At 36.7% G+C, this 15,551-nt stretch overlaps 1 protein-coding gene across 1 annotated transcript in view; it reads left to right on the top strand.

Moving 5' to 3' along the window:
• The window catches only part of LOC121380769 (microtubule-associated protein 1B-like), a 94,198-nt gene extending 79,196 nt beyond the window's left edge, over positions 1-15,002 (top strand). The window contains exon 3 of the mRNA XM_041509739.1: positions 4,764-15,002. Within this exon, the coding sequence (XP_041365673.1) occupies positions 4,764-9,544 (4,781 nt within the window). The 3' untranslated portion in view covers positions 9,545-15,002. The remainder of the gene's footprint in view (positions 1-4,763) is intronic.
• The last annotated feature ends 549 nt before the right edge of the window (positions 15,003-15,551 follow it).

Genomic DNA, 15,551 nt, shown 5'->3' with positions numbered 1-15,551 from the left:
TTGATATCTATATTGTATTATACATTTCCCCCACAGCTCTTTACACTGTGGTTTTACATAATTGTATAAATAATATTTCCATATATTTACCTTTTTGACAACCAATAGCTGATATGTATTTTTGTCTATTGTGAATACAGCAAAGTCTTTAATTAATGTAATTAAAGATCTAACTTTCATTGGTTCTGGGGTGAAATGTTTTCAGGTCATCATTCTTGTACTAACTTTGGACATGAAAAAAAGAAATGTTTTATTTAATGACGCACTCAACACATTGTATTTACGGTTATATGGCATCGGACACATGGTTAAGGACCACACAGATATGAAGAGAGGAAACCCGCTGTTGCCACTTCATGTGCTACTCTTTTTGATTAGCAGCAAGGGATCTTTTGTATGCACCATCCCACAGACAGGATAACACATACCACGACCTTTGATGTACCAGTCGTGATGCACTGGCTGGAGCAAGAAATAGCCCAATGGGCCCACTTACAGGGATTGATCCCAAACCAACCTCGCATCAAGCGAGTGCTGTACTACTGGGCTACATCTCGCCCCTGTTTCTCCTAAAAACCAGCTATTAGTTCCACTATTGAAATGTGGAGTGAATATGCAGTGGAAAAAAAAAAAAAAAAAAAAAAAAAAAAAACCAGTGATGACATTAGCTGATTTTTAAAGGTGGTTGTGCCCTGGTGGTGTCACACATGTCATGATCCGAGATTGATCATCACCAAGTGAAGCACCTCCAGTGTAGCCAGTTATAAAAACACAGTGTCCACATAGGTGATGAATCATTTCAGTCTGCAGTGTTGCACTATCTAAAAATATTTTATCTACAAACAGTATAACCTAAACATGTACATGCTTCCCATCCAGATCAACTTGACCCACATTTTTCATTAATCTTCAGTTACGGCTCCTTGTGTGCATTTTAAGACCAGACCTTTTTTATGGATTTGAATATCTGTTGAGACAATGGGGAGGGACGTATAGCCCACTGGTAATGTGGTCGCCTGATGCACAGTCAGTCTAGGATTGATCCCCAATGGTGGCCTTTGGGCCATTTTTCGTTCCAGACAGTACACCACAACTGATATATCAAAGGCGCTGGTATATGCTCTCCTGTCTGTGGCATGGTGCATACAAAAAGATCCCTTGCTACTAATGGAAAATGTATCAGGTTTCCTCTCTTAAGACTATATTTCAGAATTACCAAATGTTTGACATCCAGTAGCCGATGATTAATAAATCAATGTGCTCTAGTGGTGTCATTAAACAAAACACACATTTTAACTGTTGGGCCCCACTTTCAAATACACTCAGTGAGCCCTGATACTTTAGCTTCATTCTTGTCTTTCACTGACAATTTAGTGTATGTAAATGAGATTACATATGTAAACTGTTAGCACATATTATTTTTAAAAGGATTGTAGTTTAAGTTATAATTTATTTTATTTTTATTTTTATTATAAACAAGTCATAAATTAATGTGACCAGCTCATATAGTGCACAAAGACATGAATCTTCTTTCTACTGGTTAATACAATATTTTAATATCCGACATGTTCTTTGATTAAAACATTTATTTGCAATTTATGGTGGAAGTCTTCTAGAGTAAATAACACACCAGACAACTGTCTAATTTAAAATGTATTGCTGAAATGATGCAAAGACTCTATGAATTTTCAATAGATCAAAGACCCCGTGGGAATTTATTTTGCAAATGATTTGTCAAGCTCTGGATGATTTATATGTTGTGATAAAATGCTTTCTGTGTTGTAATAATCTTTGTGTTAACTTCATGACTGAATAAAAATGTTGTATTATATATAAAGTCGATCTTAGAATCTGATCGGGCTACTGGTGCTCTTTTACACTTGCCGCCAGCGCGGGTGGTCCATCCTCCCACGCACCTCAAATCCTTTCCTGTCCTAGATGAAGGAGCCAGTGTAAGTCTACACCTGCGCCCATGACAGGCGTGCAGTACAACAGAATGCTCTGAATGTGCACGTTAAGCCCTTTGACCTGACCTGACCTGACCTGACCTGACTTTGTATATTGTTTAAAACATTGACATTATACAGGAGTGCTTCATAAGCTCTAAATAATATAAATTATTGCAAAATTTGTAAATACTGGCCACAAAATGCAACCATATGCCCATAGAATCTAATAAATATTATGAGGAGTGGATAAAAATATGAATAATAATATCATGGTACATTTCATCACAGAGATTTTAAGTTAGTGCCAGTCAAATGAAAGTAGTGCATGTTAATAGCAAACACTGGTTGTATGGTGGGATGTTGTAAATGCAGCCTTTTTTTCAGATATTTCATTCATTCATTCATTCATTCATTCGTGTTTTTAGGGATTGAATAGATATTTTTCGCCCTTAGTCTCCTACTTTTCATTCTCAAATGATGACAGGGGGTGGGACGTGGTAAAGCAATCGCCATGTCTGTCTAGGGTCGAACCCTGTCGGTGGGCCCATTGGGTTATTTCTCATTCCAGCCAGTGCACCATGGCAGGTATATCAAAGGCTGTACTATGTGCTAACCTGCCTGTCTGATGGTACACATAAAAGATCCCTTGGTACTAATGGATAATTGTTGCAGGTTTCCTCTCTCAGACTATATGGCATCAGACTTATGGTTAAGGACCACACAGATTGTGAGAGGAAACCCGCTGTCACCACTACATGGGCTACTCTTTCCAATTAGCAGCAAGGGATCTTTTATTTGCACTTCACACAGGCAGGATAGCACAAACCATGGCCTTTGTTGAACCAGTTATGGATCACTGGTCAGTGCAAGTGGTTTACACCTACCCATTGAGCCTTGCAGAGCACTCACTCAGGGTTTGGAGTCGGTATCTGGATTAAAAATCCCATGCCTCGACTGGGATCCAAACCCAGTACCTACCAGCCTGTAGACCGATGGCCTAACCACGACGCCACCGAGGCCGGTCCACCTTGGATAATGTCTAATGGTGTTTCAAAGTCAGAATTCTAAAGACTTAATTATATTAGGCTGTTGAAAGCCTTCATGTCTTTTGAGGGAAAATTAATTGACAGCCACTCTCAAAATTCACAGTTAATGGCCATGTCTTCAGATGTGTTTGGAAGTTCTGTCTGGGTGACATGAAGTGCATTTGTGAATAAAAGTGTTTACTTAATCAACAATATATGTTGGGTAAAAGTGTGTTTATTGTTTTTACGATCAATTGATTTAGTTTTCTCCCCATGTCATCCTTGATTGTTGTTTTTTTCTACTCCTCTGCTCAATTTGTATTACCCATTAATAGGTCAATATTGTTATGAGATATTTAAATAAAGGGCATTTTCTCCAGACCTTTCATAAAATATATATATATTTATAAGTCTCTTTATTTTTCTTATGATTTATACATAAATGTAAATGACTGGTTGGTTGAGTGATTGGTTGGTTGTAGATTTTATTATTATCACTATCATTATTATTATTATTGTTATTATTATTATTATTATTATTATTTAAAATTATATTTCTTCTCTTTTTTCAAAAAAATTTATGTACATTACTTGAAACCAAAATATGTTTCGTTAGGGTCGATTTGTGTTGGTGACAATGAAAATGTGTGTTACCTTACAAGTTTGCATATATCTGCTACATGGCACAATGCATTTACATAAAAAATGGTCATGATATGCTTATGCATGGACGTTCATTAATAAAACTACTACATGTAGGGCTGTAACTGTGTACGTTTCTAATTATCATACTTATATATATCCCTGCACACAGTTACCTCCTATGGTCAGTAGGAATGCATTTAGAATCCCTAGATTAAACTGGCCTCGGTGGCGTCGTGGTTAGGCCATCGGTCAACAGGCTGGTAGGTACTGGGTTTGGATCCCAGTCGAGGCATGGGGATTTTTAATCCAGATACCGACTCCAAACCCTGAGTGAGTGCTCCGCAAGGCTTAATGGGTAGGTGTAAACCACTTGCACCAACCAGTGATCCATAACTGGTTCAACAAAGGCCATGGTTTGTGCTATCCTGCCTGTGGGAAGTGCAAATAAAAGATCCCTTGCTGCTAATTGGAAAGAGTAGTCCATGAAGTGGTGACAGCAGGTTTACTCTCAAAAAAATCTTTGTGGTCCTTAACCATATGTCTGACGCCATATAACCGTAAAATAAAATGTGTCAAGTGCGTCGTTAAATAAAACATTTCTTTCTTTTTTTTCCCTAGATTAAAATATGACATTTTAATTAATTTAAGAAAGGTGAAAGAGCCATTGATATCAAGGAAAATATATGCTCATTAATAAATGTTAATAATTGGAGTGATTAATACATGTGTTACTGAATTAAATTAAATCTCAGTTGCAATTTTTATATTTGCATGTACCTGTAGGTATATAACTTTACTTGCTACTATTAAACTTGACTATTGTAAACACATTCATAATGCATGTATTAGTTGATACCATTATAATATATATTTTGATAAAGTTGAAGTATTTTTTACTTCATTATGCACCTGTTTACTTTAATACATTATGTATTTTTATATTCAACATCCTAATCATGAGAACCATGACTCCATTTTCAATATCATTCCATTTAATTTTACATCAGTCTTTATTTTTATATTCAACATCATAATCATGAGAACCATGACTCCATTTTGAGTATTCATTTCATGTTATGTTTGTATTTGTAATCAAAAGATATTTTGTTAGATTCTCAAACCAAAGATCTTTGTGTATTTGCAGGTGAAAGGATTATTCGTCACAAGTCGGACAACATTGCTGTGGAGATCTTGGTCAACCCCCAGACTGTAACAGTGCGCAGGTCCTTGAAGAGTTTCCTCACCATCCAGTCCCCACACAAGTTCCTCATCTACGCTGGCCATGCTTTCCAGGGCTCTGGAGCTTGGGTCCTTCAGGATGATGTCTTCACGTTTGCCAATTTGGCCCATGTTTTCAAGGACACTGATGTTGAAAATGCGATCAAGCAGAACCCAGGCAGTAACCTGACTGTGTACACGCTTGCTGGAAGCGACTGGCGAAGTAGCTTTAGCAAGCATGACTTTTGTAAGGAAATACATATTGCGGTGAACCCTCCTGAGAAGTTGCACAATGTCCACGGCATCCTTCAGTTTGCTGCTTACATCGGCAGCTTTGTCAAGTCGCAGAATGTCACCACCATGCTGCATTCTTCAGAGATCGTCGGCAACATAAAGTTCAGCCGACCAACGTTGTACATCTTCCCTGGTTGCCAGGGAGATTCTGCTCTTTTTGGTATCAATGGCTTTAGCCTTCTTGTCAATGGTGGATATAGTAGGAGGTCTTGCTTTTGGGATTTCACCCGTCACTTAGATAGAATAGATGCATTTCTGCTCACACATTTAGGCACAGATAATTTGTTTGGTATTGGATCGGTTTTGCAACGAAAGCAGATTGAAAATGTCCACCCTGAAATTGGCTTTATGTACCTAAACTCTAGTGAGAAAACTAGAAATTCTCCATTGCCTAGTGCAGAGGATGTAAACCAGAAAGATCCTGGTTTGTTGATAAATTTGGCAGAGGAGGGAAGTCGTCTGATAGATTTTTCTAAGCAGTTAGGCCAGCTTCCTCATCCATGTTCACGCACAACTTCTGGGCCAAACCAGGAACCTGTAAATCTCTACCATAAAGTTGGTCACGGTTCACTGGACATGTACATCCTCAATCCTGTTCATGACTGCAAGGAACTGAAGGAGTTTTATCTGCAGTGGAATAAGCAAGTTAACAACTTTGGAGTCCAGCAGCATGTGCCCCTACCCAACATGCTATCCATCTGTGCATTGCTGGTTTGGAGACCATCGAATCCAATGGACAAAATCACCAGGATCTTCTTTCCTGGTAATGCACCACAGCACAAGGTTATTGAGGGACTGGAAAAGATAAAGAACCTGGACTTCCTGAAGCATCCACATTGCTGTCAGAAGGACCTTCAGCAAGCGAAGAAGTCTCCATCAGCATCACGAGTTACAGGAACCAAGACTACAGTGAGATCATCGGCCCCTGTGAAAGCTGAACCAGCCAGAAGAACAGAAAGAGCAGAACGACCAAAGCCACCAGTACCAACCACCATGTCAAGAGGAAAGGTTGTCAAGGAGGATGCTAATAAGAAGGCTGCAACCAGGTCCAAAGACATAAAGAAGGACAAAGAAAAAGAGAAAAAGGAGAAGACGGACAAATCTAAATCTTCAGCATCTTCTAGTCCATCAAAGAGTTCTGTTTCTGCTGCTTCTCCATCAAAGAGTTTGACTCCCACTGATGTCCTACCTGAGCCAATCTTACCACAAGAGAAACCTGAATCACCAGTTAAATCTGAACCTGAACCAGAGCCAACTCTTCAGGATACCAGTGCTAAAGAGCAGCCGCTGATAAATCACGTAAGTGAACAAGCACCAGTGACCGAGTCAGAACAGCTGTCTAATTCAGTGAATGAAGTACGTGAATCTGCATCACCAGAGCCACTTCCAGATCCGACTCAGTTTGAGCCTACTACCTATGACAATGTTCAGCAGTCTCCTTCTCAGCCTCTGTTTGATAAGCAAAGACTTATAGAGCTTGGCATTTATGATGATGACTATGAAGAAAGTGAACCTGCAGTACCAAATGCCATTTCTGATAAGCAAAAATTAGAAGATATGGGGATTTATGATGATGACCATCAGGAAGATGTCTCTTCTGCTGTGGATCCTATTTCTCAGAACCATCACACTCCAGTAACATCACCTTTGTCTCCTGGAGATGAAGACCTGCTTCAACCACAAGCTCTGCCAGATCCTGTGGCAATTCTTGAACAAGCCCCACTAATACCAGAAAAAGATTTCATGAGAGATGTGACTCCTGAAGGAGTGACTAAGGAAGAAGTGGAACCAGAAGAAACTAGAGCCGAATCTCCTGCTCGAGTGATGGAAGCTGAAGAAAAGGAGAAATCTCCTGCTCCTTGTGATGATAGTATGTCAAAGGGGGATTCATCTGCCCCTTTTTATGACAATACAAAGGAAGATTTTCCTGCAATTTATGATGATGATACAAAAGATGATTCCCCTGCACCTTGTTATGGTGATACAAAGGACGAATCTCCTGCACCTTTTGAAGATGATACAAAAGATGATTCACCTGCACCTGGTTATGGTGACACAAAGGAAGATTCACCTGCACCTTGTGATGATGATACAAAAGATGATTCACCTGCACCTGGTTATGGTGACACAAAGGAAGATTCCCCTGCACCTTGTGATGATGATACAAAAGATGATTCACCTGCACCTAGTTATGGTGACAAAAAGGAAGATTCACCTGCACCTTGTGATGATGATACAAAAGATGATTCACCTGCACCTGGTTATGGTGACACAAAGGAAGCTTCACCTGCACCTTGTGATGATGACATAAAGGAACATTATGATGATAAAAAGGCAGAATCACCTGTCCCTGTTTACAATGATTTGGCTGAAAAAGAAGAATCTCTCGTTGCAGGTCATGAAGACCCGGCGGAAGATATCCCATCTTCACCAGAACCAACAGAAGATCCTCAAGAATTTGCTTACCCATCTGAGCCTGCAAAGAAAGAAGAGTCTAGTGCACCTTTCATACATGAACCGGATGTCACACCTGCACAAGCATCAATAGAGCAAAGCCTCCAGTACGGTATTACTGACGATCAGATTCCACACATGGGAGGGATCAGAGAGGAGGAAGAGGAAGATGATGCCATTCATAATGAATCCATTGATGATAAGGATCACTTAATAAATATTGCGGAAGATACAATGCATCCAACAGAGCAAGATTCTGACATTAAAGCAGAGGGTGATCATGTGAATGAAGCTGACAAGACAATGGAGAGAGAAACAGACCTGGTGGATAAACAAGCTATGGAAGACTTGGGGATTTCTGAAGAAGATGACCAAGAAGTAGACACTCGTGACTCCCTTGAGAGAGATCCTAGTGCATTTGTTTATGAAAAGGAAGTTGATTTGGAGGAAGAAGAAGGACAAGTGATAAATCAGGAGGAAAATATCCGGCCTGATTTTGACAGAGAAACCCATGATGAGATGCACCAAATGAAGACAGATGCTCAGGATGAGGCTCAGGATGAAAATGCATCTGCCTGCTTTTCTAAAGAACAAGATTCAGTTACAGAACATAATCATATTAAAGCTGAAGAGTCGCAGGTTGCCCATGATTTATCGTATGATGGATCTGCCCATGAAATGGAAGGTGAACAGGAGTCAAGTATTCCTGAAGCTTTTGAAAAGGATGACACTCCTCAACCAAGGGAAAACCAGCCCTTTGATTTCTCAGGAGGTCTGATTGAGAATGTCAATGGAACAGGGAAGATGGGGGACAAAGATGATGATACCGATTCAATTGACGGAGGAACCCCAGATGATGACAAGGATATTGATGAATCATTTTCCCACATTCAAGAAAAGCATTCAAAGGATGCCCCTACTCCAGAAATGGAGAATGACGTGCCAGCCAATATGCGTGCTGGATTTGATTCCAAAAATCCTTTTGATACATTAGATCAGCAGGGATACAATCCTTTCATTGGTATTGAAGATACTGGGTCTGCACAACAGCCACCTGCCAACATGGCAGGTATTGAACAAGAGTCTGCACTGGAGGCCAATAAGGAATTTGATCCAGTTGCTGAGTGGGGCCAACCTATGGGACTTCCTTCCCCATCACCACCAGAAGAAAACAAATCCGATGTGGCCACAAATGGAATTGCTTCAGATGTCTCAAGTAAATCCCCCAAAGCTGCGAAGACTGCTAAAAATGGAACAACTAAGATGGCTGATGCCAAAAAGTCACCACCTCGTACCAAGTCCCCAGAAAAAAGACCAGCTTCAGCAACTAAAACCAGATCTGCAAATGGCCTCACGAACAAGTCCACTGACCTGCACACAAGGACTGGTCGACCTGGGTCTGTGGCAGCTGACAAGAAGACCGAAACAAAGAGACCTGCCACAGCAAGTACGGAGAAGAAACCCGCTACGGCACGTGCACGACCTGCCACCGCTCCTGCGTTGCGACAGACGGACTCGAAAACGCGAGCCACGGCAACAAGCCGCCGACCAGCGACTGCCACTAGTCGATCGTCCCCAGTGAACAGTCGGGCCGCACCTCTCCCTCCCCTGACCCCGTTCTACGTGGATCTCACCTATATTCCCAACCATGGTGACCCACTGTACAGCGATGTGGAGTTCTTCAAGCGGATCCGGGCCAGGCACTATGTCCTGAGCTCCCTGTCGCCCAACCCGCAGATACTGAACTCGCTGCTGGAGGCGAAGAGGCTGTGGGAGGACAAGGAGCTGGAGGTGACTGTCATTCCAACGTACGATAACGAAACACTTCGTCACTGGATGGGACTGCACAAGGAGGACCTGGGCCAGCTGAAGATCGACGTCGCGCCCTCAGCCAGTCGCTGCACCATTCAGCTTCAAGACCACGAAACCAGCTGCTCAGCTTACAGGCTTGAGTTCTGAGCCAACCGTGACCAAAATATTGCAGTTACAGAAGCCAAGGGGTCCTTCGCAGCCCCTTTTGTTTTCTGCATGTAGGCTGAGGGGTTTTTTTTTGAATGATGTGTGTGAACACGTGTACGAGGTTGAATCCATGTTAAGCAATGTTGTTGGTTACTGTCTTAGTTTTTGCTTCTTGATTGTGGTTGGGGTGGAAAGGTGTCAAGTCGTATTATTGTTCTGAAGCTGGAGTTTGGTTGGGTTTTTTTGACGAGAATGCATCATATGATAGTCTTACTTTATCAATATGCTTTTTGGTCTTTGTTGTAAAGTTGTTGCTTCAGTTTATCGTTTTGGACTTCTTGTGAATCTTTTATCTCAAACTTTTGTGAATGTATGTTTAGACATATAATATATAAGTTGGTCTTTTCTCTTCTTTTTTTAGTGGAGTTGTCTTAACAAGAATTGTGATTTAGAGTAGACTTTTGTTTATTACACCCCAAACCCAAAGCAAAAATGGTATGAACATTTCAAACAGTATTTAACACTGTAGAAAGAACTGGATAAGATGTTTGTAATAATTCAAGACATAGGATTGCATTGGGTATAGTTGTCAAATGTTCACAATTTTCAGCTGTAAAACATTGTTGATTCCACACCTTTTTCATGTTAAATCTAATTAGTCTGGTTTGAACAGTTTTTTTCTGGTGTAGACAGATGCCAGTATTGAAAAAGAGTTCTATATTAGCAGAATTGATTTTGATGTGATACAGTTAGTTTTTGTAGCTATATTTCAGCAGATGTTACGAGTTTTCATGCTAACACTTGTTATGATCTTAGTAAATTTAGCCAAATATTTTGAACTTATTTGGTAGATAATTTATCAGATTTTTAAATTCTTGCTTTTGATTGATGTTTCACATACAGAATGTAAATGGATTATTACCATTTCTATTGCTGCACATTTATATTGTGAAATTTTTATTGTAATTCATGATTATTGTATTCAAACATGTTTAACAGAATATAAATGATAAAATGTTGGACATGCATACTTTCATCCTGACAATATGAATATTATGGTGTTTTTTAAAAACTGACTAGGTAAACCGAGTTAAAATCATGTGAGTTTTCCCTCATTTTGTTTTTGATTCCATAAACAAATATGAAAATTATAATTATCAAGATACTCTAGGAATTTTTGGAGTCTCTAAACTGAAATCATTTAACAAATTAAGACTGAGTTAAGAATAAATTGATGCAAAATGTGGAGTTTTTTTAAAATATAAAAAAAATAAGATAATATTATATTATATTCATTTTGCCAGACTTCCTAAAAGTCCTATTGTGTACTGGTGAAACCTGCAGCTACACACTGCTCAATTATACAGACTTTTCGTCTTTTGGGACTACTGGTAACATCCAGTGTGTCAATTTAAAGATGATGTCCATTTATAAAAAAAACAGAAGAAAAAAAGCTGGTCCATCCTTTCTAAATTTTGAAGGCCAGACTTAGACTTTTAACCCAATCTCTAGCCTTTAACTACATGCTAATTGTTTGGGACAGACTTTTATCAAAGCTTTCAGTCTTAACTAGTTTTGGAAACCACAGGTCCTGGAAATTGTATTACTATTACTGAATTTGTAAAACTATTATTGAATGGTTTTTTGAAGAAGAAAAAAGTTAGGGGTCTTCAGTTTTATAAATGTTCATAGTCTGTACATGTAGAGTGGTTATGTTTATTTTAATATGTGCTTAATTATTACTGAATATTTTCACTTTTCCTTTTTATTTTTTTATTTTTATTTTTTAAACAGTCAACTACCAGACTCTCCTTTATTTTCAGATCTTTATTAATGTACACTGTATATATACTAAATACTTATGTGATGATTAATATGCAACTGCCATGTAGAGTTGGCTCAGTGTATAGCCTTTATTTCCAAAACTTGTGTCACAAAACACTTCCGGAAGAAAGAAAGGAAGGAAATGTTTTATTTTATTTTTTTGATAATACCCAGGTAATGACATTGCTATGAAACAACACTGTATCAGTTGTTAAACATGAATTATAAATGAAGAACCGTATCATATTGTGATTCAGTCTTTATGAGGAAAGGTGAGTGATCACACACACTCATGCTCCCCTCCACACTAGCCTGAAAAGGTTTAGGAGAGTGCATAAATAAATTTTATTTCAAACTTTGTGATTGCGCGCCTAGCACCATTCCAGTAGAGTGATCCCAAACTCCCCTTGATGTTTTTTTTTGGTGAAAAAGGTTGATTAATTTTTAAGAAATACATTTTTAAATTTTAAATTTATTTGACATGTTTAATGAATAATTACAAAATACTTTTGTACATGTTCATTAAGTATTTCTGTTGATGGATTCAAGGTCTTGTCATACTGAAACAGATTACCGGTATACATGTATTGTAAATACATATACAGTATTTGTATAGCCTTGTCACATTTAACAACAATAGATAAATAAATTCCATATTTAGATTTACCGTGGCACAATATTATTTGAATAGTGCAAATGTAATTTTGGTGTTGGTTTTATGTAAACCCAATTCTTGCATTGACATGTGTTTTTAACTGCATAAAAATGCAGTAATACCGTCATTCTTTATGAGCAAGTTATGGAAATGCTGTGTTATACCAGGGTACAAAGTAGTAGGTGGCCAGATTGTGATATGCCAGTGTATTTTGATATGTATGCATGACCTTGAGTGATAAATCTTGTCTCCACAATTTGGAGTCGCTTAATACAGTGTGAATGTCATATTAATCAGAAAGTGCGATTGCTGCCCATTGCTTTCATTTACAACTTCCTCTGTCTCTTCTTTTTCTAATTTCTGACAAATAATTTCATTAAAAAAATCTAAAGACTTGAAATGTAATTTGAAATTAGATGCATTTATTGAATAATAGATATAATTTAGGACAAATTATTTACATTAATTCTTTTATAAGACTGTTTTTTTAATTATTTGTTCATCATATATGTCAAAAAAGTATTTACAGAATATCATATCTGTCAATTTTGCTTAATTATTGAACTTGTTATGTGCAAGAATATACACCACAAGCAACATTTACATTAAAAAGCAAATAACTTGTCCAATATGAAACCATAACACATGCTCATCTGTATGCTCATCATATGTTAAGAAATTTAAGTTGCAATCAAAGTAGATTGATGGAACAGGAAAAATAAAAGTACTGAAAATCTTGGCAATCCCATTCTTGGATCAGAATATGTCGTCTCGTGTTTTGAAGTGTTAAACAAATTTCTAATCTACACTTATTTCTTGCTTCAAAAATTCATTTTAGTATATTGATTATTGGTAAGTTTTAAATGTTTTGCCATGCTAAATACATGTGAATGCTTATTGCTAGTGAAACTAACTAACTAACTAAATAAATAAATAACTAAATAAATAATGAGATTAGGTGCCAGTAAATTGTTTATTAGGGTTATAATACTAAAATGTGAAGTTTTATCCTTTTTTTCTTTTTTTTCTTTTTTTCAGTTGAAAAAGCATATTATTATTTTGTAATAAAAATGGCAACAGTTCCAAAAATAGAACACGTCCAAAACTGATTTTTTTTATTTTTTTTAAATAAGGAATTTTGTGTATTTCATTTTAACCTTTAATCAGCACATTTAACGTGTTGTGTCTACCACTTCCTTTCTGTTTCTTTGTGTTAGTGCATCTTGTAAGCTCAGTGATTGTCCGTTTTCACTTTAAAAAAAAGGTAGATCTTATGCTTTGCTAGACAATTTTAAAAAACCCCAAAATATGATTAATGTTTTACACTAATGTTATTGGTCTCTTAGGGCACACTGAACATGTTCAAGGTGGTTAACTTTGATGTAGTTCCTGGAAAATAGTTTATTATTTATATAGAACTGAAAATACTAAGCATGTTATTAAATATATATGTTCCCCAGACAAATGAAAATTAAAAAAAATTATTAGTCATAATCATCATGTGTACAATTGAAGGGAAAATTTGAATCTTCGTTTCAGTTTCAAATGACAAACGGAATGACGTTTGATAATTATCAAAGGATTGAATAGTTTTAATCAAGTAGGATGATTATGTTTGACGTGCTGCAATACAGCATATTGAGAAGAATACAATGTGATGGGTCCTCGTTTTTTTTTTTAATACATACTGGTACCGGTATGTGTTGTAGAAATCAAGTACAGCATGAAAAAAGTCAAATTTTCAAAGAGGATTTGTACCATGTTAATGAGATTGTCCCAAATTTGCAGCCTTTGTTTAGATTTTCCTGACTGAGACTTTTTGAAGACTAAAATTAAACATTAAATAAATGTTCATCCTTAGAATATTATTGTTTTTATATTCAGTGTATTTCACGTTAATATTTGTAATTGTTCAAACATTTTTAATTTCCTAATATATATTTTCATATGTACGAAATTATTGGGAGATAAATCCAGTTTGAGCAATCAAAAACATTAGGACAAATATATACAGAGACTGAGCTTCTAAAGAAGAAAATATATATAATATGTAATTTTAAACATTAAAGTTCCGTTAGTCAGAAATGGATTACAATGGCAGGAAGCTCCGGACATGCTTTCTAATTTTTAAATAAATTTTGTACAGTGATTTTGGTGGCAAAAGACATATTTCCTGATGCTTTTTTAATTTTTAGAAACTAAACGTTTTCAGCAGTATATTCTTTAAGAACTAATTTTTAAAATTAAAATGTTAATTGCCATACCAGCTACAGTATATTTAACGAATTCCAATCATCAGTTGGATTAGTAATTTTGAGAATTTTTCTTTTGCTTTGATTACGGTTTATTATTATTTTTAAAAATCTACTTAATAATTTTATTGTTTACCTACATATGTATTTCAATTTTTAAATTGTGTACAATTTTCTCTGTTTGTAGTCTTAATTTGCTTTTATTCTCTTTGTTCTTATCTCCCTTATAAATGTTAATATAGAGTTATGTACCTTAGACCGGGAGTAATAAAACAAAAATGGAGTTGCTGTAGCAATATATAGAGTTTCAGGACAAAGACTGTAAGCGTGGTTTTAGATTGACAATGAATTATTTCTAGCTTTTCACTTTACAGTCTATTATTTACGAATTTAGTGCAATTAAATATCTGCTATTTCACCATTGTGCTTTTGTAAAGTGTTAATATATATGCTTCCATCCATTAATTCTGTTAAAAGTGCTGCACCGTCAGCCTGTACCCTGTACATATGTGTAAATTTCTCTTTCCATTTTACTTCGTGAATCTTTTTCTCTTTTTTTTTTGTGTGTAAATGCTGTAGATTTTTTTTTTTTTTTTTTTGTGTGTGAATTAATGTTTTTCATGGTGTCGTTTATATTGTGGATCTGTACAGCCTGTTTTCAATGTCGTATTTCTGCATCAATGTCTTAATATTCGTCAAGCCAGATTATTAAATGCTACCAAAATTATATGCGTTGGGTTTTTTTTTTATCTGTTATTAGAGGTGGACTTTAGAATATTTTTCCAAAGATGCATGGATTGTAGGATTAAAACTCTTTGGACTTGTTTTTTTTCCCCCATCCCAACTAGTATATCAAAAGGCTGTGGTATGTGGTGTCCTGTGGTTTGCATATAAAATGTAGCGTGTTTCATGTTAAGACCACATCTCAGAATTGCCAAGCTGATGATAAATGTGTTTTAATGGCGTCATTAAACGAAACAAGCTGTAACCTTTTTTTAACTTTTAAAGACCTATTCATTGTAAAACAAGTCACGTAAAATTAGGTTTTTCCACTTTAAATTAAATTTACACCGACTTGTCTCTCATTAATCACTAACCACAGTCCTGGAAAACTAGCCTAGATTGCCGAGGTGTGTGCCCAGGAAAATGCTTGAACCTTAATTAGATACAAGCACAAATAAATTATGTTTTTATCTCATCACTGCATCAAATGTGTTTCTGGTCTTGTTTTTTTAGCAGCTTAAATTGGATTTTAAATCCCAATAAATTTGTTTTA

The sequence above is a fragment of the Gigantopelta aegis genome, chromosome 2, assembly GCF_016097555.1.
Source record: "Gigantopelta aegis isolate Gae_Host chromosome 2, Gae_host_genome, whole genome shotgun sequence".
NCBI lineage: Eukaryota > Metazoa > Mollusca > Gastropoda > Neomphalida > Peltospiridae > Gigantopelta > Gigantopelta aegis.
The sequence above is the reverse complement of the archived record's forward strand: the minus strand, read 5'-3'. Positions and strand labels throughout refer to the sequence as shown.